At 31.1% G+C, this 24,315-nt stretch overlaps 2 protein-coding genes across 6 annotated transcripts in view; both read left to right on the top strand.

Annotated features, from left to right (window-relative positions):
* The window catches only part of LOC116768259 (serine/threonine-protein phosphatase 2A regulatory subunit B'' subunit beta-like), a 63,143-nt gene extending 41,421 nt beyond the window's left edge, over positions 1-21,722 (top strand). For 2 of the 5 annotated variants that reach the window (XM_032658971.2, XM_032659206.2), the window contains exons 2-11: positions 2,211-2,408; positions 12,197-12,333; positions 12,812-12,989; positions 13,750-13,892; positions 14,097-14,197; positions 14,864-15,032; positions 16,548-16,674; positions 16,879-17,043; positions 17,157-17,239; positions 18,252-21,722. In XM_032658971.2, coding sequence (XP_032514862.2) covers positions 2,211-2,408; positions 12,197-12,333; positions 12,812-12,989; positions 13,750-13,892; positions 14,097-14,197; positions 14,864-15,032; positions 16,548-16,674; positions 16,879-17,043; positions 17,157-17,239; positions 18,252-18,915 — 1,965 coding nt within the window. In that variant the 3' untranslated portion in view covers positions 18,916-21,722. Of the gene's footprint in view, positions 1-2,210; positions 2,409-12,196; positions 12,334-12,811; positions 12,990-13,749; positions 13,893-14,096; positions 14,198-14,863; positions 15,033-16,547; positions 16,675-16,878; positions 17,044-17,156; positions 17,240-17,310; positions 17,424-17,687 lie in introns of all 5 variants that reach the window. The other 3 variants (XM_061526633.1, XM_032659127.2, XM_061526632.1) reach the window with 3 other exon arrangements.
* An 803-nt stretch (positions 21,723-22,525) lies between these two features.
* On the top strand, positions 22,526-24,019 carry LOC116770280 (ribonuclease H1). Its single transcript, XM_032661691.2, has 2 exons — positions 22,526-23,462; positions 23,590-24,019. Exons 1-2 carry the CDS (start codon positions 22,604-22,606, stop codon positions 23,778-23,780), a joined length of 1,050 nt encoding a protein of 349 aa, XP_032517582.2. The 5' UTR covers positions 22,526-22,603; the 3' UTR covers positions 23,781-24,019.
* Positions 24,020-24,315: the final 296 nt, after the last annotated feature.

Below are 24,315 nucleotides of genomic sequence, written 5' to 3'. Positions count from 1 at the left end.
TATAATCGAATTACCGGAGTGAAATCTTTTAGGTGCCGAAAACTTAAAACATAATGAGATAATAAGTTTTGCAGGCGGTTATTTTTACATAAGGTCCGAGTTTTCTCTGTAATATAAATATTCCTTTATCATTTGGGTCGTCAAACTAGGTGCAAATGGTGGGCTGATACCAATTATATTTTTGGCACAGATCCGTCTCGTCTATGCCAAACGTTCTCAGTATAAAGTTTAAATACATCATCTTTTAACAGGCCTGTTATAATTATATTATTTTTTTAATTATTTCGCTTCAATTTTAAATATAGAACACGCGTTGACTTGTGACGTACCAACGGTTATAGGCCAAGGATAGGTCCCGAGACGAATTTAACCGTCGCGAATGTCCGAGTGTTCGCCGGCCACACTACACATCGCTTCTTTTATGACCACAAATAATTATAAAATATCTCCTGCCTGAAATTTCCATTGGATCTTCTTTTATGGTCATAAAATTGTTGATGTTTTGAAATCAAAAATACGTTCAGTTATGAAATTCGACTATTCAATGAGATTGATGTTTAATTCTATAACAGTATAGAACTTAAAGATTAAATAACCGTGTTTATTAAACAATATATAAAATTCCGTCGCTCTAAATTTTGAATTTTACCTTATCATCTGTTTGAAAGAAATTTTAATGATGTAACATTCGATATCAATTTGTAATTAGAAAACCATTTATGTGTCAACGTTAACAAATTTTCATAAAGTTCCCCGAGATATTAACGGCGGGAAGGGTCATAGACCGACAAGGCTAGCGAGCTTCGAGTGGGAACCACTTAAAATGAATCCGCTGCCGCCAGAAATAGAAGGAATCGATGTTTTATACATATTTAAATTATTATACATATATATTCAAATGAGCACTGTTCTGTCTCAAACAAACTGAGATAATATTTATATAATTAATTTCTTTATCATATAAAAACTCCTTTCTTTAATTTTAAGACGCCATTATCTGTGTACAAGAACGTCAAAATCTAGACCGGACCATACGTAACACTGACATAATCAGATGGTCTCAATTTGTTAACATCAAATCCAATCTAGCCGCGCCCACGCTTTTATTTATACGATAAACGAGCTGCGATATTTCGGGCGGCCATTGTTTGAGGTACTGATGTTATACTGCTACGAAATGTTACTTAAATTATGAATATGAAAAAATATCAAATCAAATGTAACATTTACTTCACAAGATGACGTTTTATGAATGTTTTTTTTACTTGGGACATAGAAAAAAATAAACTGTTTTTATATAGATTTTTAATATTTTTTACAAGATCTGCCGCGATGTCGTCCTCTGTATAAAGTTAATAAAAAGATAAACAAAAGTAACCTAAGTTGCTTCTTATCACATCATCTGCCAGTGAAAGTCAAGTCAAAATCGTTCCATCTATATTAGAGAGTAGTCGGAACAAATAAACCGATAGGCAGGCAGACAAAAATAAAAAAAAAATGTTTTGATATAATATTTACATTCATATCTTTTTAGTAAAAAACTGTCACTTTGACATTACAAACAAAGAAGACACTCCATTTTTTTTTAAGTTGTTGATATAAAACCTTATTCCGTTTTTATGAGGCATCGCATTCGCCATTATCTTGCTTATATAAAAGTATACAGTATAGTACAGTTTTCAAACTATCTTCAAAATATTTACCATATAGATTCACAGTTTAAATCAACGTAAGATAATCATAGGAACTGCAAACGAACGACATCTGCTAGCTGGCGCAGTTTACCTTAAAAATTAACAGGAGCGCTGATTGAGACGTATAAATGGATTATGTCATATTAAATTGAACTTTGAACTATTCACTGCAGCCAAAATATGAGATTATATAATATACTTGATGTCGAAATAAAATATTCACGTTGGCGTTTTTTATCGAGCTTGTGAACATAAGCGTTTTTAAGGATTTTCTTTATAAGATTACGAATAGAAATCAAGAGAAGCCTTAAGAAATCTTGATCGCTTAATTGAATTTTTTACTTGAGGATCCATTTCTAAGCTACAAACAGATAGTGAACCCAAAGGCCAAAACAACATCTAAAAAGAAACTTTATGTACATTTCATTTATTATATATGTAGTTCTAAATTCAAAAACACTTATGATAGCATAGATATATATATTTTTTAAATAATAACAAATAATATTTTTCCAGAGTTATGCAGCGTCAGCCCCTCAAAAGCCGTCGTCGGCGCCGCCGCATACAACACTGCAGCGATCTGTTCGTGCCGCAGGACCGTCCAGGGTCATACCGCGGTTCCACTTCCCCAAAGGAAGACCTCCACCCGCCCATCAACAGGATCACGCCCTACACAAAGTACAGAGCGCCTTCGCAACCTTCCCCAACAGTCAGGTCAGTTGTTAATTTTGTTTATATAGATTGGTATAATACAATTTCGTATTTTAACTTATTTTTTCTACCGTAAGTATATATTTTTGACATATATAACTGTTATTGCGTGACACATGTCATTGAAATTAAAAATCTTTTTTTTTTTTTTGTAAATGTTTTACGGCTCTGGATACGAGTCCTTTTGAATTAAAAAAAAAAACATACATTTTGAGTGTTGCTACAAATATTTTAATTCATCTCCTCCTTTTTTTCCAAATTTCAATACCGTCAGTTTTATTTAGTTTAAAGAATTTTTAATTTAAGTTGAAATATTCAAATGTAATCCGTTCGACATCTTGAGAGATTGTTAATGTTGTTTTCAATAGAGGCCCTTATTACCCAAAAGACAAAAGAGGTTTAACATTTCATGGAAAGCATATTTTATTAGCATTAATATAAGATTCACTCAAGAGGCACTTGATTAATAATAAATTTGCTGAACTTTAAAACTCCGGAGTCTATCAAATGGAACTTTGAAATATTAAGTACTTAGTACAAAAGCTTTTTGACATTACATAATGTAGCGGAAAAGCAAACCAACTTCAAATAAAAAAGTATAAAGGTCAGCACAATGTTATTTTTTAATAACAAAAAGCTGTTTAATATTTTTTTTAATTGATTTAAAAATTGGCTTCGATCCAACTAATAATGTGTCGTCCATAGACAATATAGAACTAGAATATTCATTCACAGAGGCTAGTGGCAAGTCGTCTTGTTATCAATCCATTCCAAAATGAATGCCAAAATTCTTCATTTCTTTATAGCTATTTGATTCTTCCTCATAGTAAATGTATCTTTCTATAGATTTTGTAACCATTGTTAAAGTAGCTTTCAGCGACATTGAGCCCAGTTAACTAAAAAAATATTGGCTGTCTAACAAAAATCAATAAAAAGATTCTTAGAACTTTGATTAAAGATAAATAAAAATGTAAGCAATAAACAAGTAGGATCTATATCAAATCTTTGATACTTTAGCTCGATAAAAGATCTTATTCGCCAACAAGTTGTAATAAATAGATGTATGAAATACTCAAGGCCATAGGGTAATATAAAAAAAATGTGATAATATTGATACTCTTATTTTATTCAAATCAAAAACTATTTCTCGATCGCAAAAATATGTGAATATATCCTTACTAAATGAAACTAGCAGACCTCGTCTGCCCGTGATCACGGTTGCTGCAAAGTAACCGAAACGTCGGGATTATGTAGTTTTTAAATAATAAAATCCGCGTAGTAAATCCGAATAATACTAGTTTCATTTAAATGAATACTCGCGAAAATCTTAGATCTCATTATATCCTTACTATTTGGCCTACACTACCAAGTTGTAGTTGGTTAATGCAGACCTAAGTCCAATCACTGTTTATACGTCAAAATATTTAGGATAGTGACCTCCTACTAATACTATAAATACTAATGTTACGAGTGTCTATGGATGTATGGATAATAACGTATATGGAAGAGTGGATGTTTGTTGCTCTGTCACTCAAAATTTATTAAATTGATCTTGATGACAGTTTACAGTAATGTAGGACAGACATCAGAATGAGATATAGGCTATAATTTATCCCAAAATTCAAAGCAGGTACTGAACGATCGGAGCATATTATTTGTATTGTGAATGGTCATGTGATCCGCATATTGTAGATTATAAAGCACTTTGATTACCATACTTTTTGTTTTACTCGCAAACATTTTACATTTCCCTCAGCACCTAATTCAAAAGTCCACACGGACGAAGTTGCAGACAAAACCTTGTATTATAGTGTTAATAAATACCTACTGCTATAGGTCATATTGAATCGAAACAGAAAAATTTATGAAAGCATCGGTCAAAATGACGTTTCGTAATAACTACAATGAAATATTAAAGTATTTACGGCTACGTGATTTAAGAAAGCAATATGTAAGTAAGTACAGTGTTGTTAAATTAAAAATACTAATCGTAAATAAATTTGTGGCCATATCGTCCAAAACAATTTTCTCTTGACCTATCCTGTACAGAAATTAAAATCATCTGTTAGGCTATTGAAAGTAGACTGTTTGTCTAGACTCTAGACACTAGACACTAGACGTTGTTATCTGAGGTTTCTTCTTCGATTCATCTACTGGAGTTTTATTAATAGATACAGACACTTTAACAATATATTTTTTCAAATCTTTTTCTTATATTTTTCATATCATATATTATCCTTTTATTAAAATACAATGGTATTATATTTCATAAAACGTACATCTCATGCTAACATTTTATGCGGACCTACATTACTGGCTTTTTAAATATTTAACTTGCTCTCGTTTCTGAACTTTGAAGTATATTTTTTTTTTTTTAATTTTCATGCTGATTAAACTCTTTCATTTGGAACAAAGATTTTAAATTTTATTATCTTTTAAGTGCCTTGATATAAGTAATTAATGATTTTGATATGAATTGTACTTAGGCCGTTATTGTAATTTCGAAGTTGGACAAAGCAAAATATTTTAGATTCTTACGATGTATTAAATTATATCGTAAAGACAAACAGAAAATAGCAAAAAATTCTGTCCATTATGAAATTTAATCATACCTATAGTATTTTTATATATTTCTATACATACAAACTACTGTCAATATGATAAAGTCACAATAATTATATGAATTAAGAATTTTCGATGCCCACAATACTCCGCCATAATAAGCCGCCACAGATTATATAAATAAAACGAAGAAACTGCATCATGTTATTGGGATCGCTGGCGCTCAGCCAATGTCCAACATGCCTTGCCCTGTTATTCTTGGTACCCTATTCTGCTTCAATGCGTCAAATTTACTACAAAGTAAGTATTAATATCGCTTAAAATAATACAGTTATATCTTTTTTATTCAATACCAATTTAAAAATAACTAAATGTTCGTGAATCTTCTAGAATGCATCTTTTATGTCATCCAAATATTTAAATTCGTCTCGAATAGAACATAAAAGTTTTAATATACCAATCCATAACAAGATATAAAACCTATTTAGAACTCTTTATAAGTTATATACGTGAAATAATTACAAAACAGCTCTCGCGTACTCTAGTACCAGAATTAAAAAACCTACACAATACAAGAGTGTGTTGTTCAGCAGACGCAATTACTTCACTTGCAATTAAACGATTCACTGAATGGCGATTCAACATCGGACGTAAAATGACTGAAATTGCTCTTTTATAGTACATAGAAAATAACATGAAGCGGCTCTCCATTTAACTATTACCACACTTACACCGGCTACACGCTCGCAAATATTCTATTTACTGTAAATTACTAAATTTAAGTAAATTAATTAAAATTCAAATTCAACCCTAGCCTAACACCAACGAGTTCTATTATTGCCGAGTTGAAAAAATATTCCGCAGTATTGTAAATATTTTAAAAATAAATAGTATAAATTATAAAATATTGATTTATTTATTTTAATAAATGAAATAAGAAGAAGCAAATTAATGAGAAATAATTGTATATAATTGTATTGTATAATGACATATAATTGTGACTGTGTGAAACAGTGATGATTCTTAAATTATATATATATTTTTTATTTTAAATATACACATATTTTTGTTTTCTATTCCTTTTGTATAGTGTCGTTACAGGTTTAATATGTATCAATAAAAATAACGTTAGTGCGATTGGAAAACATGTTGATAAATGTCTTTAATAAAAGAATATCGACTTGTTTATTATAAAAGTAATTAGATAACCGAACCTTTGACGACTTAATTTTTTTATCAATTAGTTTGGAATCGTTTCAATCGAATTTGTATGATTATTCGATTGTATTGATTCGAGTGGAATTGATGCCGACTTAATTCGCAAGGATTCTATATTTGTACCAAATTTGTCGATTTAAATGTCCAGAATGAAATTGTATTAAGTATAAAATTAAGTCAAATAGCAACTAAATTTCTAAATACTCATATTTTACTATAATTTATTATATTTCAATGTTTCAAACAATAATCTTCTTACCTGTATTTTAACAACGAGTTTGCATCAACTAAACGAGGATAGTTTCATAAATCTTAGCTAATGTTATAAAAGTATGTATATTAATTTAAAAAAAAAACAGACGAAAGCTGTAAGTAGTTTTAATATATACTATTAGTAACTGTAATGAATGCTTTTATATGAAATAAGCAATGCAAAACAATATTATTTGTGATCATATATAATATTGTTTTCGATGAAAATTATAAAAATACAGGAATATGTTATCAGTTATGTACTTTATAAAATACTTTATATGTTACCTGAATCGTGATGTCGAACATTTGAAAACGAAGTTTGAAAAATATTTGTAAATAAATCAATGTTGCTCTAACAGTTAGTTAATTTATTTTTGCATATTTTTCGACGTCTCAATGTACAATAAATATTATTAAAATCCGACATCTTCCTTAAAAAAAATATATCTTTCTTATACATACTATTTCATAAGTAATTTTCAAAATACATACCTATATTAGATAATACATTTAATTTAATAGGATATAAAAAATACAAATCCGTTCACATACCTCGTGAGACTGCTATCGTCCCTGTAATTTTAACTTTTAAGTGATCATTAAAACTTGCTTACGATCTTAATGAAACAAAAATCGGAGTCAAAGTGATAGGACTTTATATTGCTGTTACAGAAGACGATCCCTTAAAATATTAAATATCAATTAAATTGTTTGATAATCAACAATTTGATAATTTTATACACAATTATATACATCCAAAATGATATAATTATTAAGAATGTGCAAAATATTTATTTGGTATATTCATGTTATAATTAAGAACATATATTATGTGATATTATTGTAGATAAAATATCCAAATGTCTCATTATCTGACGTGGGAGACTTCTCACGGATACGGACAACACTATTGTTAGACGAAAAATATTTGTTTGTTGTCTATGGTCTAATATTAATTATAGATAAAATATCTTTATTTATATGATGGCTACTGGCTAATGATTACCGGGAATTTTTTAAGGGTACTTACAATATACTTAAGTGTTCACGACTGGAATCTTCTATATTTTCACGTTTAAATCATATATTATTTTAAGACGGAAGTAGCATAAATTCATTTATTTATTTTAAAATAGATAAGTAACTATTCCTTGAAGTAAATTTATTCACATAAAGGTTGTTAAGAATCAAATTTTTGTTTTTATATTAATATCGAACGAAATTTTATTTAGTTTATCATAAAATGTTGGGATAAAAAATTCTCATTTCTGACATCAACTTAGTTTCAAAACTATAATGTTTAAAATATAAAAAAAAACAAGATCGAAAATAAGAATTCTTAAATTAAATTACAATTCTGTAACCCATTATAAAACACGCAAATTGGTTGTTTTTTTTATTTTCAACATCAAAAATAAGGTCGAGCAAATTGTCAATTCTTACTTCTATTACGACTCTCTCCTACAAAACTTTTAATAGGCTGACCTGCTTTTATTGATGAAAAGGCATGTATGAACAGGCAACTAGCTTGTAAACATTTTAGATGTTATATGATGATATTTACATAAAATGAGATTGCTTGAAGTAATTTAACAGTTGTTGCATTATCGCATTCTTTATTGTACACCAAAAAAAAGCTAAAAATTTAACACTATGTATTACAGATTAAAAACGGCAGTCTTATTGACAAATGGGGATTTCTACAAAACAATATTTTTGACTTTCCGTAACCAGACTAAAATCGATGAATATAGAACGACTGTCATGCACTGTGATAATAGTTCGACAGTTGACATTTTGACAGATATTGTGTTTCTGTTGCACTACAACAACGAATACTAAAGAAATAAAAGAATGTAAATATTTTAGATGTAAATTTTGTTTATTACATGGGTAATGAATGAAATATTTTTTTTTAATTATGGTTTCCTTGGATAATGGTACTAAATCCTTCACGAGTCCGCCTCATACTTGGCCTACGATTTTGTATTTTCAAAGTATTAAAAGTATCAAAACATTGTAAATATTAAACTATTTATGTAAACTTAAGATAAAACATTTTTTTCAGTGAGTTTTCTTCTATTATTTTATTGATATACTCATATAAAGACACTGAACAGCGGTCATTGAACTCGAAGTGTCCCCGATTTATATATAGAAGGCGTCATACAAAAAAAACAATCCTCGTCAGATATATTCACAATTTACTTCACCATTAAATATGACTAACCTTTTACTTAAAATATAAGAATATCATTCGTCACGATTCGTATATGGTTTTCAGAAATAACGATGCTCGAATACAAAAGGTTAAATGCTCTTCCTTAAACCATTTTCGTTAATATCCGGTAAAACACTCGTATCAAAATGGAAACCATTTACGAATGAATAATTATAATATATATATATATATATAAATTGTTAAACTTTGATAGAATAACCATGAGTGTACGTCATTAATGACCCGTAACAAAAATGTTAAATTACTTGAATGGTAAAGACATTTGGACAGTAAATGTTGTGACTACTTCGTCCAAAAGAAGCAAGTAGCATGGGTCGAGCTGTGCCCTACTCCCTCCGGCCTGATGCTTAGATAGCAAGACCTATATTTGACCCAAAAACTACTCCTCAATCAACTGCATTGGGGCTAACCGATTGATGTCAGCTAAAAAACTGTTTCTTGTCAGTTTTTCGTAATATTTGACATAGGAACAGGTCATAGATAATTTTAGTTTTTTCTCGATAATAAATCAACGATTAATTTGTCACGCCATATGTAAGATCTGTACATGGAATAATTTCGGTTACATAATATGATTCTGTTGATATTATATGTATATGTTATAAATTTAATTTTTTTTGTATTATATAAAAAAAAAAAAAATTTTTTTTACTGGTATCTCCCCTTTTTTCTGAATGAGGAATGAAAATTGTTTGAATAAACAATTATATTTCTGAAAATAAAAAATACATATATTTAATCAGATAAATGTTTAAGAATATGACAAAAATACAAACCGTCAATGGTTAACGAAATTTACTAAGTCTGTTTAAAAGAAATTCATGTATTCTTCCAAACTTTCGTACTATTGATATTAAAATGGCACTAATTTTTTATCACGAACAATTCTAAAAGCACAGCTCTACGTATGTGATTTTTAACATAAATAATAGTAGTAAGAAGTGAATTATTTTACAATTTCCACACCGCTTCTCTGATCGTCTTTCACATTCAAAGTTAGCGTTTAAGATTTCTCTTCTTATATTATTCACAATCATTACATTCATCTCGACACACGAGATGTTAATTTAAAATCTCATCACGTCCTAACATCGCTTTTATCTTGTTCTGATTGCTAATGAAGTTTTAATACTTGTAAGATGATTTAAATGATGATGGGCATAATATATTTCTTTAAGCTATGGCTTCTGGAATCCCATTCGCAATTTGAATATTTTGTTTATGTCAACGTTTTTATTTGTTGGACGAAATATTAATATTTAAAGAAGTGACAGCAATGAATTTGACAATAGTGAAGTTTGACATGAATGAATTTGACGTTGTTAATCAAACAGAAAATTTGTAGTTTAAAAAAAACCGCAATCATTCGTGTTTACTCTACAAGGTATTCTAAATTACATTATAAATCATTCAATAAATGAAAACGTCGTCATTGACAAAATATTCAAGTGTGAATGAAGGCATAGCTTAAATTTAAAAAAAACCTGCCTTGCCTACACAGGTTTTTTAATTAAATATTGAACATTATAATAAAATTTCATGTATATTTTTCTGTCTAAACTTCAATATTATGTCACACAATCGTGATTTAACACATCTCTCTAGAAAACTGTCGTTGTGGTCTCAAAATATAAATAAAAACATAATGAGATCTAACACTTTCACGAGTTTTATTCATTTAAATGAAACTAATATACTACGCGGATTTTATTATTTTAAACATCACGGTTGCTGAAAAGTAACCGAAACGTCGGTATTATGTAGTTTTAAAATAATAAAATCCTCGTAGTATATCCGAAAATATATTAGTTTCATTTAAATAAATAAAAACGATACAATAATTTTCCTACAGATTTCGCTGTTTCAAAACTAAAGGACCTTAACAACTTTATCTATACATGTTTATGTGTTACCACTAAAGGTATCTGCTTTAAAATTGCTAGCCGTTTACATATAACCACAGATCACAGATCACATAAATGTTTCAATAGAAATTATTTTCTCAGTAAATCAAGTCATTACATTTTTTATGTTTGTATTATTATAATAATACTACAGCGTATGTAAAGACCAAAAGTAAATGTTTTGAACCTGTGAATTTAGTTAAATCGACTTTTCAACAATATCAATCCGCTGCGCCCTTGAGTCCCCATATTCGAATCCATCGTTTCCCTAACTCACGGGGTCATTGACCGACGAAGTGGGTCACGACGCTTTGCTTATTTATAGCGAATGGGCTACTTAGTGAATATTACGTAAGTTAAGGAAATGTTTCTAGACGCTTTGTATAGATAAAACTATTACCATCTCTCATGATAGACACAGAGGTGGTATCCGACCTCCTTGGTAGTTAGTAATACCTACCTAAACCTTACAATTACAACTGTTACGGGTAAATTAATATTTAAAAAAAAACGATCTTTTGAAACTATTCTATTTGAGTTTAAATACAAGCTAAAACATATTAAGGTTTAATATACGATGCACACTAAAGAGGTTTTATGTGATCCGCTTGTTATACTTTGATGACAAAAGAATAGTAAAGCGCAATTTCTTTATAGCTGTACCAGTTTGTATGTACTTTACCCATTTTTATAGTTAGGCTATCTTTAACAATAAAAATAATAATTAAGTCTTGTCAAAATCCTTTATATACGTATGATAAATGAGATGAGAAAACAAAGAAACATGTAGGAAAAATACTTTGATACTTTATTACAGAATAAAGTATACATAATACATAATACACATGGGTGTATTAATAGATTAAAGAGTAGATCAAATAGGACAATTATAATACTGGCTATAACAAACGTCCGTGTATACGACACGTGTCAGCGACCTATATACTTGACGGAAGTCGGACAGGCCACCCGCGGGACTTGAGTGACCAAACAGCTTGCTATGCCATTTGTTATATTATATTCATATAAATAAGACATGATTTCGCATAAAATAAACCTACGAAGCCTAGCTGAAATGTTTTGTGTTACTGTAAATGTCTTTATTGTTTTCAAAACAGAGTTTAAAATTCCATCGCGCATTCACTGTTTACAATCACGTATTTCGCTTACGTGCGGGACGAGGATGCTTTGCAGTCTTGTAGAATAATAATTTTTTTCTAATAATACGTATGCATAGATTTTGAAAGTAATCATGTACAAATATGTATATAAATATACCCGTGCTTCATAATTCCAATACGTTTGTTTATTATATTCTTCCTGATATGTTTACTTTGTGTTCAGAAATTTAATTACTTACATAATGTACAGTCTTAAAAGAGAACTTGAACGGTTTTATTTACTTTACATGATAATAAAATTCAATTTTATAATACAATAAATTTTAAACGTTTAAAATTTTATAATACTATAAATTTAAAATGTTACGTAGATAAATCACTAAAAAGTAAAAACGTAAATTAATTAAACCTAGTTTTTAGTTACAAATATTAAAAAAAGTAATCTGTATAAAAGGAAACTAATCTAAATATATTTTTTTTTATTCTCAGGTCCCCCGAGAAAGCTTTAAACATATTGTGAAAGCGTGCGAGTGTCCACTGTATTGGAAAATGCCACTGTTCCTAGCCACGCAGCAGAAACTAAACGCCACTGTTGACGGACACAAATATATCGACTTTTGGAGAGAGTAAGCAATCCCTATTTGACATATGTCATATTTACTATTGACAAGCGAATATTTGAATCGCCTTTGTATCATTTGAATGTTATTGTTTATATAAAATGTACAGATTATAAAATAATAATACTGTAATCATGAAAATCGACTTATTAGCAATGGATTATGACTTTTGTTTAATAAATTCAAAATACGTACATTAAAAGACTGTCCTTGTTTAGTATTTGAATTTTTCATATTCCTTTTACGAAAATATCTTTATATGTATGATAAATCTTTAGGTTTATAGAACTTACAATGTTAATGGATTTTGTCATAGATTTTTTATACTACGATGAATGATAAAACCAAAAATGTGCGGTCAATATCTATGGTTACGTTGGATTACTTTCTATATTCTAGATATTAAAAAAAACTCTAATGAAATCCATATGTGCCTATATTTTTTTATATATTATTTATTGATTGATATTATAATCCGTCTCAGGATGACAACACAATGCCACGACCAGGCCTCGAGGTTCGTATATATCCTGACCCGGGGTAAGAGCAACAGTCTGACGCCGGAGGATTTCGTTCCCCTGGTTCAGGACGTCGTGGACACCCACCCCGGACTATCATTCCTGAAGGAAGCCACAGAATTCCACTCCCGATATGTACATACTGTGAGTTGATTTTAATTATTTCAAATATAAAACAAATAAAAATAATATAATATAGATTATATTAACATTTATCTTCATTTGTCATTACGATTTCGTCTTAAGTTATTGTATTATTAATTCATTTAATCGATTTTAAATAAAAATATTTTAACCATTTATTCAAAATGTTTGTAACATTTCAAGTACTTATATATTAAAGTGCTACAAGAATATATTTTGAACAAATGTTTTTCTTCAATACCAATAACTTAGAAAGTAGTCCTTAGAGAGGTCTGCAGGGAAAGCGGTGATCATGATACTTTTGAACATTGGTTACTAAATATTACATGTTTCTCTGATGTATTAAAGAAAGAATATACATTATAAAATACAATACACATTGTAAGATACTATATACATATCTTAATATTACTTCCATAGATAATTTAAGATCAACATTTTTATTATTTATTTTTTTTAATCTGCATCCCTCACTAGTAACAAATGTGCACAATATATTCCGCCAATGTCACTTAAAATATTTTATTATAAGCAAAACGAACTTTTAGATCTACAAATAAAGTTCCTAATATTGTGACCTCAGTCGAAGCTGTTAAATTTTATTACATTCTTAAGTTAATCCCTGATCGTGTCTCCTCCATTCTACAAGACACTGGCAGAATATACTGTGCATATCTTTGCACAGATGAAGGACATATTAAAAACAATCAACTAAAACGAACGAGAAAAATCATTAAATTTCCATGACACTCGCTTGCAGGTGATCGCTAGGATATTTTACTGTGTGAATCGAACTTGGTCTGGAAGAATATCTATACCAGAACTGAGAAGATCGAACCTGCTGCAAGTTATACAGCTGTTAGAAGACGAAGAGGACATTAATCAAGTGACGCAATATTTTAGGTAATATACGCTTAAACTCTTACACATATAGATATATGAACGTGCTTGCCTAAGTTATTTCAAACATAATTATTTAAAGACGCATTTGTGACTTTATGATTAAGTTTTTTATCAGTTTGAATAATATAAACAATGATAAATCCTTCTGTATTAGCTTTTTGTTAAAGATCCTAATGTTTTACATAAGGTTTTGTTGGATTCCAGTTACGAACATTTCTACGTCATCTACTGCAAGTTCTGGGAACTGGATAAAGACCACGACCTGTTCATAGACAGACACGATCTGGCGCGGCACAACGATCACGGTCAGTATAATATAAAATTTTATCATACGTCTTAATTACGTATACAATTTATATATATATATATATATATATATATATATATATATATATATATATATATATATATATATATATGTATAAATGGATTATGTCTTGCAAAATGTTGACCTTAGCCGCCTGATAGTTTAATACTTTCAAAGCATGAAGTCTTGCAACACCGAAGCTAAACGTCATTGCAAAAGTAACTCGTAATCCTACATAAATAGTTTATACCCGCTCAATAAGATATTAACGTTGGATTTTAACATATATTATAATAAAAATGATCTATCACCTTAACTGGAAATAAAAAAAGAACAGTTAAAAATTAATCTTTTTTGAAAAACACTCCTATTGAATGTGTATCAATAATCGATTCCACTAATACTAATAATTAGAGTCTGATCTAATGAGATCTAAGACTTTCGCGAGCATTCATTTAAATAAAACGAATATTTTCATATTACTACGCGTTAGTTTATTATTTTAAACAACATGCTCTCTACGTCGCGGGCAGACGAGATGAGATTCTCATCGGGTGTATGTAGTTATTTCAAATAATAAAAAAAACACGTTTTAATTGGAAGTTATTTATTTATTTAGTATATAATCTGTTAACATTGTAATATAACCTGTGAATACTAACAGCGCTATCGAGTCGTATGATCGAGCGAGTGCTGTCGGGTTGCGTGACCCGTGGCAACCAGAACCGTCTGACAGCGGACGGTGAACCGCGGATGTCGTACACGGAGTTCGTGTGGTTCCTACTCGCCGAGGAGGACAAGACTCACCCCACCGCCATCGAGTACTGGTTCAGGTATGATAACTATACCTATTAACCGATTTATGCATGTTATTTTCTGATTATAGCATCATTTTTCGGTAAAAAAAACAATGTTTCTCACATTACTCGTACTTAGCTGTACAGCAAAACTTCATTGGCAAAACTCTGATTGCACGTCGAAGTTTTTGAGACGTTCCAATAAAAATTCCTGGAGAATTCCCAAATAATTCTACGTCCGAAATTTTATTCGATTGTAAACCCGCATTTTACAGCCCTGATGTATACAACCACTTATAAAATGATACTCGTAGCACCAAAAAAAATTCAATTTAATCTGCAAGAAGGTAGCGAGGGCATGACGTCAACTAAAATTAAGTTGATTACGTTTTCAACGAGAATCTTTGTTTGAAACCAGCTGGAAATTAATCACCTTAACCCCGGGATAGTTAAGGATGAATTCTTCTCTACAATCCAAAAATAAGCTGCAAGAATACCATGTTATCGTCAAACCGCTGGGCTCTTATTCTTTAGACACGCTTAATCTATCATGTGTCGTTTGGAAAAGTTAGAGGAAATTTAACAGGACGTTCAGAGATTTCCCTACCAAAATATATTCTGATGTGTAAAATACATTATATTTGCATAAAATATTTGTTGCAACAATTTTCAAAATAATCTCCGTATTATATGAAAATGTTTCGTGTTAAATACTAATTACAGGCGTTTGCAGACGAATTTAAAAAGTTGCACGCTACCTGTCATTGAGACTTCTGACACGTAAATGTCATATTAAGTGTTATGTCGGCCACACACGTTACAGTAGACTTGTGCAAGTCCATTACTTTCACGAGTATACTGTACCGTATGGGAAGAAAACTGCGCAAATTTACGACAGGCAAAAACTCTTGAAAAAGTTTCAAGTTTCAATTCCCAACTTGTGCAATGTTTGCGCAAGTTTACATGAACTTGTGTGGTAGCAGATTGAATTTCGCGCGAGTTTCACTACTGTTGTAGCCCGACTACATGAGTGCGTCATTTTCGCGCCAAAATCAACAAAACTACCCAACGGCATACAGCCCGCAGTATATTAGAAAAATTTATAAACATATATAGGAAAGAGTCTTTGGGAAATAGAAAGAAAAGATTGCCAAACAGGGACAAAAGAAATCAATCAGTCTTTAGTTGATATAATCCGGTGTCTCTTCTGAATGTTCAGTTTTTTTGTCGCTAAATTAAAGCCAACTACTGCCATTGCGTGATCCACAGCATAAGTAGCTCAATGCATGCACTTGAACTTGAAATTTTTGTAAGCAAGCTTGAGCCGTTTCTGGTCACCCCCGAAATACGTGCATTTGTGCGAGTCTCGACTTGGTCAAGTGTTCGTGTGTGACCGGAAAAGATTACGTAAAACATATTTTAGAGGGGACTTACGACATTTTGTCATGAATCCACCCAATATAGGATTTTAATCGAAAATATAGATGAATGTTAGAAAATATTCAGTAAAGATTTTATTTTAATTTATTCTACATTTTATATTCGTTCTAGATGCATGGACCTGGACGGCGACGGGTACATCTCCATGTATGAACTGGAATACTTCTACGAGGAACAGATGCAAAGAATGGAAGCCATCGGCATAGAAACGCTACCGTTTGTCGACTGTTTATGTCAGGTGTGAAAAAAAAACCACTGTCAACTATCTATCCTAATGTCAACGTTGTAACTGTCATTTGTTTTTTCCCCTTATAATTTTTTACAGCCTTATCAATGGTATATTATGCCAATGTCGTATAAAAAAAAATATAACTTTATTTTCATAATGTTCGAATTTATAAATAGAAAGCTGCAGTAACGTTGGTGCGTTCATATCTTGCAGATGTTAGACATGGTACATCCGGCAGAGCAAGGTAAGATCACTCTATCTGATCTGAAGAAGTGCAAGCTGACGCCGATCTTCTTCGATACTTTCTTCAATCTGGAGAAGTATCTCGACCACGAACAGCGCGATCCGTTCGCCACACAGAGGGATTCTGATTGCGAGGTGCGTTATATTCTACGTCTCCTGTAGTAAATTTAATTATATTTTTATCTAATAGAAGTATCTCATGTATTTTATTCTGTATTAAAACAACCAAGATAATATTATCTATTCAGATGTCGGAGTGGGATAGATTCGCCGCTGAAGAATACGAGCTCCTGGTAGCCGAAGAAGGTGGCAGCGACGCGCAGGACCAGATGTGAGTATAACAATCAAAATAAAATTAAACCTTAATAACTTCACATAACGTTTATTTCTCTTTGAAAACAGGCGTTTGTGTTTATATAAGGATACAGGGAGGAAGTGTTTAAAGCATTACTATGATTTGTCCAGACGTAATGGGTTACAAGGACTTAGATCACACTATTAATTACTATGGTAAAGTACGTATATATAAAGCACTAGACCATAGACAATCGAAGTTTGGCGCACTCGTGCTCACAGAACATCCTGATAGCACCATAGATAATAAACGCTAAGTTCCACTAATATGTTCTGAATGCAATCCTGATTTAGGGAAATCATTGTAGGAAAAATCCATATCTGTATTTATTTAATCGCTATTTATTTTATTATATATTTTTTTATCATTCAGATGTCATTTTTATGTATATTTTTTTTTTATTTATTCTAATTTCTTTCATCAGGGAGGAAGACAGAACTGGCTATGCTAGGGTAAGAGTGTGTTTTATTGCAGTGTATGTAATGTGTTATGCTGCATTGAACCCTATTTTATCGGGAAAAAAAGCTATTTTTAAGCAAACGGCTTCCTTTTGCCTCCAAGGACATGTCAATAACAAATATCTAACAGAATCAATGAACAAACATCGTAAGAGCACTTCCGACATTCTATCGTCGCATCAACACGCACTTTCCGTCACGATTTTTGACGAAGTTTTACTTCAACTACGTTAAAAAATATTAAATAAACACCAGCTTAAAATGAGCAGCACATTGTTGTTTGAGAATTCCCTGACGTTGGCTTAGTCTGCCTTACTGATGAAACATGGTATAATATCGTCCCTGTAAATCTATTCCCCTCATCGAGCTCACAGCTTCTGTTTGTAAATAATGTAAGGATTCATTGGCATTCATAGCATTAGCATGAGCGACTAACCCCACTTCAATCCTTGAGTACTTTGCATTCAGTACATATAAAGTATTATCTGTTGCAATTTTGAGTTAAACTAATTCATCTGTATAAATTCCAGCTCATACGATGAGACCGACGATGACTGTCTGTCGCCTAATGTAGATGACGTCACAAACACGGAGGTTATAGAAGACTCTAGCGTCGAGGAGTCTACTCTCAGCGAGGGGCTATCAGCGGCTAGGGGTCGCGACCCCGCCGTAAACCGGACCCCGGCTGGGGGGTTCGTCAACCTAAGCTCCATATACTCAATCGGCAACGAAAAATGGAACAAAAACCTCCCCGACAGAAAAGACAAACCAATACCGCCGGAGAAGCCGGTCAGCTTGATGATGATGAACAACAAAATGGATAGATGCGGCCTCGGCAACAACAGCTTCCTCTACTCTCAGCTGTTAAACGCCGGCGGCGCGAGGGCCAAGGATCCGCCGTCATACATGGCGGCCACCGGCGGACATTTAGCGGACAAGAATGATGACGCGAAAAAAACCCCAAAAACTGTGAAGTCGCCATCGAGCCCGGTGAACGGTGTTAGCAAAATATCAGACAATTACGAGAGAGCCGTCGCGGAGAGACTCAGCCCCCAGCGGGAGGTGGCGAGGTTGAACCGCAGCAGTGTGTTCAGTAAAGTGAATACCGGTGTAGTGTCTAGTAAAGTGAAAAAAACGCGTAACCAGGAAGACGACGAGGACTACGCCCGAGAGAGCGACGAATGCTCCATATAGAGCATGTTGCCTCGCCGCTGCGCGTTGCTATGACTTTGACACCAAAGATCGCGAAGTGCAATAATAGACCGGTGTGAGACGCTGTTTGTTCATGTTATGTTTTTGGAGCGTATCGTGGTTTGTGGTACGTGCCTTGTTTAGATCGAATGGTTAAAACGTGGACATTGTACAGATTCCAACCGCTCTTCACGGTGTGTTTTAACATCGCTTCCGATAGTCGCATTGTTTTCCTAGTACTATGGTCGTTTTACAAGGTTTTATTTAGTGTAGTGGGCATAATGATATGCATGTTTCTTTTTCCAAATAGTGAAATATTTAGCGGGACGTATATGGCAAATTAATATGAACAAGTTCGTCCAGAAGAATGTTGCTAAAATTTTACAGAATTGGATCAATTAGTCTGATCATGATTAACAAGATGAATCACTTTGTTGCGTTCCTCTAAATACGTCACTATATTTAGCCTATATGTTATGTCAAACCCAGTACTCTACGATAATAGCCTGTATCTAAGAAATAGGACTGCGTTAAATCTATGTTCCTTTGACAAGGATTTCTCACTATAAACCAATAGATACTCGTACCTCTCTGACGGCTATCTTGTTTTATCGATCTATGATTAAGTATAATTTCTCACTGCCAAACATATATAATTTTTGTTTTTTACATACATTATATATAATTGTAATGCAAAAACACTTCTTAATAAATCAATCCGTCATCGCAAAAATCATATCATCACTCCATCCACAGATAAATATTTTGGATACGAAAATAAAAATGTAGATTAAATAACCACGGCCGTGCTTTTTTTGATAGGAAATTAGAAAACACGCACAGATATTGATTTAGATAAAATATTTTTCTAAAGGGCCTCCTTAAACGTTAAAGCTAGATAAATAGTGTCAAATTAATACAATAATAATAATAATAATAATTTAGCACTATATTAAATTAATTGAAACGTGTAGATCTATCATATTTATTGCAAGTATTAAATTTTTTAAATATTTTGTGTAGTTTTGTATGAAGGTAGCGAATAGTTAAAAAAATATTCTTAATAATTCACCACGTAGCTATACGAGAATCTCATTTTTTATTGAAAATATGTCTTAATTCAAAGTATTGATCCATTCAACGTATACTTTTTACGATTATATTTTTTGTCTGTGGGTCACAGATAAAAAATGTCGCATTGTCTTAAATTGTATTGTTTATTATTTTTTTATATAATCTTCAACGATTTCACTTTATCGTCTTATTTGTCCTTCCGAATGTTTTATCATGTGAATTACTTATCTGTTTTAAAATACCGGAATTATATACAAGAATAATCAGGTTCAGCTGTAAATATGCTTGGAAGTTGTAGATAATTCTAGGTAGGTCTCGTTTCTCTCTAGTCTACAGGGTGCTGAACACAAACCTATAGGTCTACCCAGATGAATACTTTAATTTACACTACAGATATACCAACAACGGCCAAAGAATCGGTTGTTTGAACTACCTATGTTGATTTATCATTTTTAGGTTATGAGTTGAATGTTTTTTTAGATTAAAAGTTTTTATGATTGCGTTATTTTTAAGTTATAAAATTATGTTTACAATTATTACTATAATATTGTAATTTAATGTAAGCCAAATTAAAAATAATGTAAACACGCCTAATTCATAACAATCTGACGTTACTAATAACTAGTCATTTCAATTTCTTTTTAACAAATCAATGAACTAACCAATCGTATTAACCAAAACTATTGTTCGCATATAATTTTTTTTACAAATTTTATAAAAACGTTGTAAGTCTTAATATACTTTTAACATTCGATCTTGATTTTGTCGAAATCGATCAAATTTATAGTTAATTTAGTTATAGAGTATTAATAAGTTTTTAAAACAAACTTGAATTGACATCGTTGAAGTTCATTTGAATTTAAGTATATTTTATTAGTATTATGATATATTTGTATCATTATTTTTAAGAAAATGCAACTAATTTAGGTTAATAGTTAAAAATGTCTTACTTCAGGCGTGTGTTTAGTTTACGATGTATCTGAGAGGGATTTTTCCAAATAGCACCTTATATAAGAGGTTAGTTTTAATAGAATTGTAGCGGAATACGAGTTAATGTTTATTGTTTGTACAATGTTTACTATTAATTTATTTTATAAGGCAAATAAAAGCCTAATATTAAGCCAACGATATCTTCCACGTGCCCCAAGTCACTGACATGTATGAGTGCCATTACCAACATTATAAAGATAGATTACTAAAGAAAAGTTTTAATATATGAGTTTGTGAATTATTTTGAATATATATTTACTTGCATTTTGGTTTTACAACGTCCTCACTATGATGAAATATTATATATATTATAAATCATATTATGTTAAGTAAGATAATTTTCCAATAATATTTTATGGGTACTAAAACAATTTTGTTTAAGTTAACAGTTTGTAACTGAAATAATTATAACTTTTCGATTAATCGAAACTCGATACATGAATTTCGTGTCTCGTAATAATAATATTTAAAATTGTTTATATAATGTCAATATTAAACTAATTCGAAAAGATTTCGATGTTATAAATATGTTTTACTTGGTAATCTTGCTCTCGATTATGTATTACACAATGTTTACTGTTTTGATCGTGTATTACGCAACTTAAAAATATTAATTAAGAATTAAGTGTACACGTCAGATTTTTACAAGTGTTGGAAAAGTCAAAGACGTAGATTTGTTGTGTTTCAAACTACAGGTGACAGACCTAGTTAATTATCCTAATAAAGTACATTATGGTATTAATTAATTCACAACTTTTATTTGATTTATACCCAAATTAAATCTAGATGACATTTATATTGATAAGATTTCCACCCCTTTATAATGATTGTTCAAAGCGTTCTGAAACTGAGAACAGTATATAGCACACAATAATATTTAAAACAAGTCATATTTATTTTAAAACAGATAATTTGAAGCTTAATTTATTTACTTATACAGGTCTTTATTTTGAATGAAAACATATATAGATATGATTTTTAGTTTAATCATACAATCGGCAAAGGCACATCATTTGTGGCTATGAAAAGGTATTTGTAAAATATGTATCAAGGGTGCCTTACAAGTCGACGCTTATAAAAACAAACCCTAAGAGTTATTAAAATTGGATAGAGCAATAAATTATACCTCATCAATCTTAGATTCCTAATACGTATACAAATATACACTAATACATATACAAATACATATATAGATAAATCTCAACTTGACAAACTTCGCAATAATTACAAAATTTATAATCATACCATGATATAAGTCTATTCAAAAGGGGTTTTGGAAATCCTTCCAATTTTAATAATTTTTAATACTTACCAGCTAGACACTTGAAATATCAACCCATACTCCCTAGTGACGAATCCCTACTCTTAATAAGTAAGATGAAATTGTTATTAGATTAGATTTTAAATATAGCAAGTTGTATAATTTTTTAGAAAACTAGAATACAAAATGAATGACATTTAGTTTTTATACAAAATAACAGTCCAATGAATGCAGCATTTAAATTCGACGTTTATTTGACATTTAACTCAAAGTTTTAAACTTCCTTTGTGACAGTTCCAAGTCTGGAGGCAAAGTTTGACATAAGACACAACTTTCATAACGTATGAGACCATTTTAAATAAATAAATGTTATGGAACATAATTCTCAGACCCGGCTCACGTACTATTACTAAGTCTTTTTTTAATAATATCGCTATTTTTAAAATGCCTTTCTATGCTGTAGCGAAGGGACGCACAGCTGGAATTTATATGACATGGCCGGATTGCGAAGCACAAGTAAAAGGTTTTCCAGGTGCGAGATACAAAAAATTTGATTCTGTCGTTGCTGCCCAGGAGTTCATTACGACACAGGGTAACAATAAAGATAAGTCTAGTAAAGTCAAACAAAACGTCCCGTCTAGTTCTCCCAAAAATAACACTAACCTCAAAAGAAATTTCTCTACTTCTGCAACCCATCAAAACAATGACGATATTCCGAAGAAAAAATCAAAATCGAATCGGAAATCTAAAAGCAGCAAAGATTCAGATTCAGAGATGTCGGATGATTTGAATGATATATTAATCAAACAGATGAATGACATTGAAAAAAGGTTGAAGGGTTTTGGAAAAGGCGTCGATAAAATTATTAAGAAGAGCGCTAAAGGTGAACGTAAAAGTATACTGATTGAACCACAGGGTATGCAAGGTTCGGGTGATAATTCAGAAGATTTTAAATTGGATGAAGATGGTTATGTTCAAGTGTTCACTGACGGAGCTTGTTCATCAAACGGGAAGAACGGTGCCCGAGCTGGTCTCGGAGTGTTCTGGGCTGAGGGGCACCCTTTAAATATTAGTAAACCAGTCTCTGGACGAGCCACAAATAATTGCGGAGAAATCCAGGCAGCTACAGAGGCTATAAGAACTGCAGTAGACAATGGAATTACCAAACTGGCCATAAATACTGACTCCAAATTTCTTATAAATTCAGTTACAAAGTGGATTTCAGGTATACATTATAGTCACCTTTTTTCCCTCCATTTTCGAATGTTAACCAAACATACAAAATTTCTTTTGCATTTATATAGTAGTTAGAAATATGATATTAAATATTTAAATAAGAAAATTATTCTTAGGTTGGAAGAGAAAAGGGTGGAAACTAGCATCAGGGGAGCCGGTGAAAAATGAAAAAGACTTCAAAGAGTTAGATAGTATTCAGAACAAAATTGACATTAAATGGATCTATGTTGAAGCACATCGAGGCATACACGGAAACGAAATGGCCGATCAGCTGGCCAAGGCTGGAGCTGCTATGTATAATAAATAATATTACTTTATACTTATAAATAATTAAGAATAAACTATATAAGTGAATGATTTGTTAAATAACAAACTTGCATCCTTTCTTCACTTTAATAACCAAATATTCTTTCTATTCTCTTTCAATGATAACTCGCTACTGTTATATTTCAGTATTCTATTTAATTTATCTTGTACACTGACATTTTTAACTGTGATATAAATATAATTTAAGATTTTCTTTAAAATAAACAAATGTCACTGTAATATATAGTTTGGCTTTGTGTGATAGTTTTGGGATCAACTTATTTTTAATTTGATTGCATTTTTGTTACAGTATAATAGTTGAAAGTTATTTGTTTTTATGATCAGCTTTTTGATTATAATTGTTTAGAAACCAAATTTTTATTTAATTTTTTTCCCTGCACAAAAGCAAGCTGAATCTTGGCTGCTGCCATCTCTACGGGCTAGCACTCGGGATGTAGATTTTTTTTTAACTCGTATTTCATGATGTTTAAGAAATGTTTGCATAAAGTGCAAAATTATTGTAACATAATTCTTTA

This window comes from Danaus plexippus, assembly GCF_018135715.1.
Source record: "Danaus plexippus chromosome 3 unlocalized genomic scaffold, MEX_DaPlex mxdp_25, whole genome shotgun sequence".
NCBI classification, from domain to species: Eukaryota; Metazoa; Arthropoda; class Insecta; order Lepidoptera; family Nymphalidae; genus Danaus; species Danaus plexippus.
The sequence above is the reverse complement of the archived record's forward strand: the minus strand, read 5'-3'. Positions and strand labels throughout refer to the sequence as shown.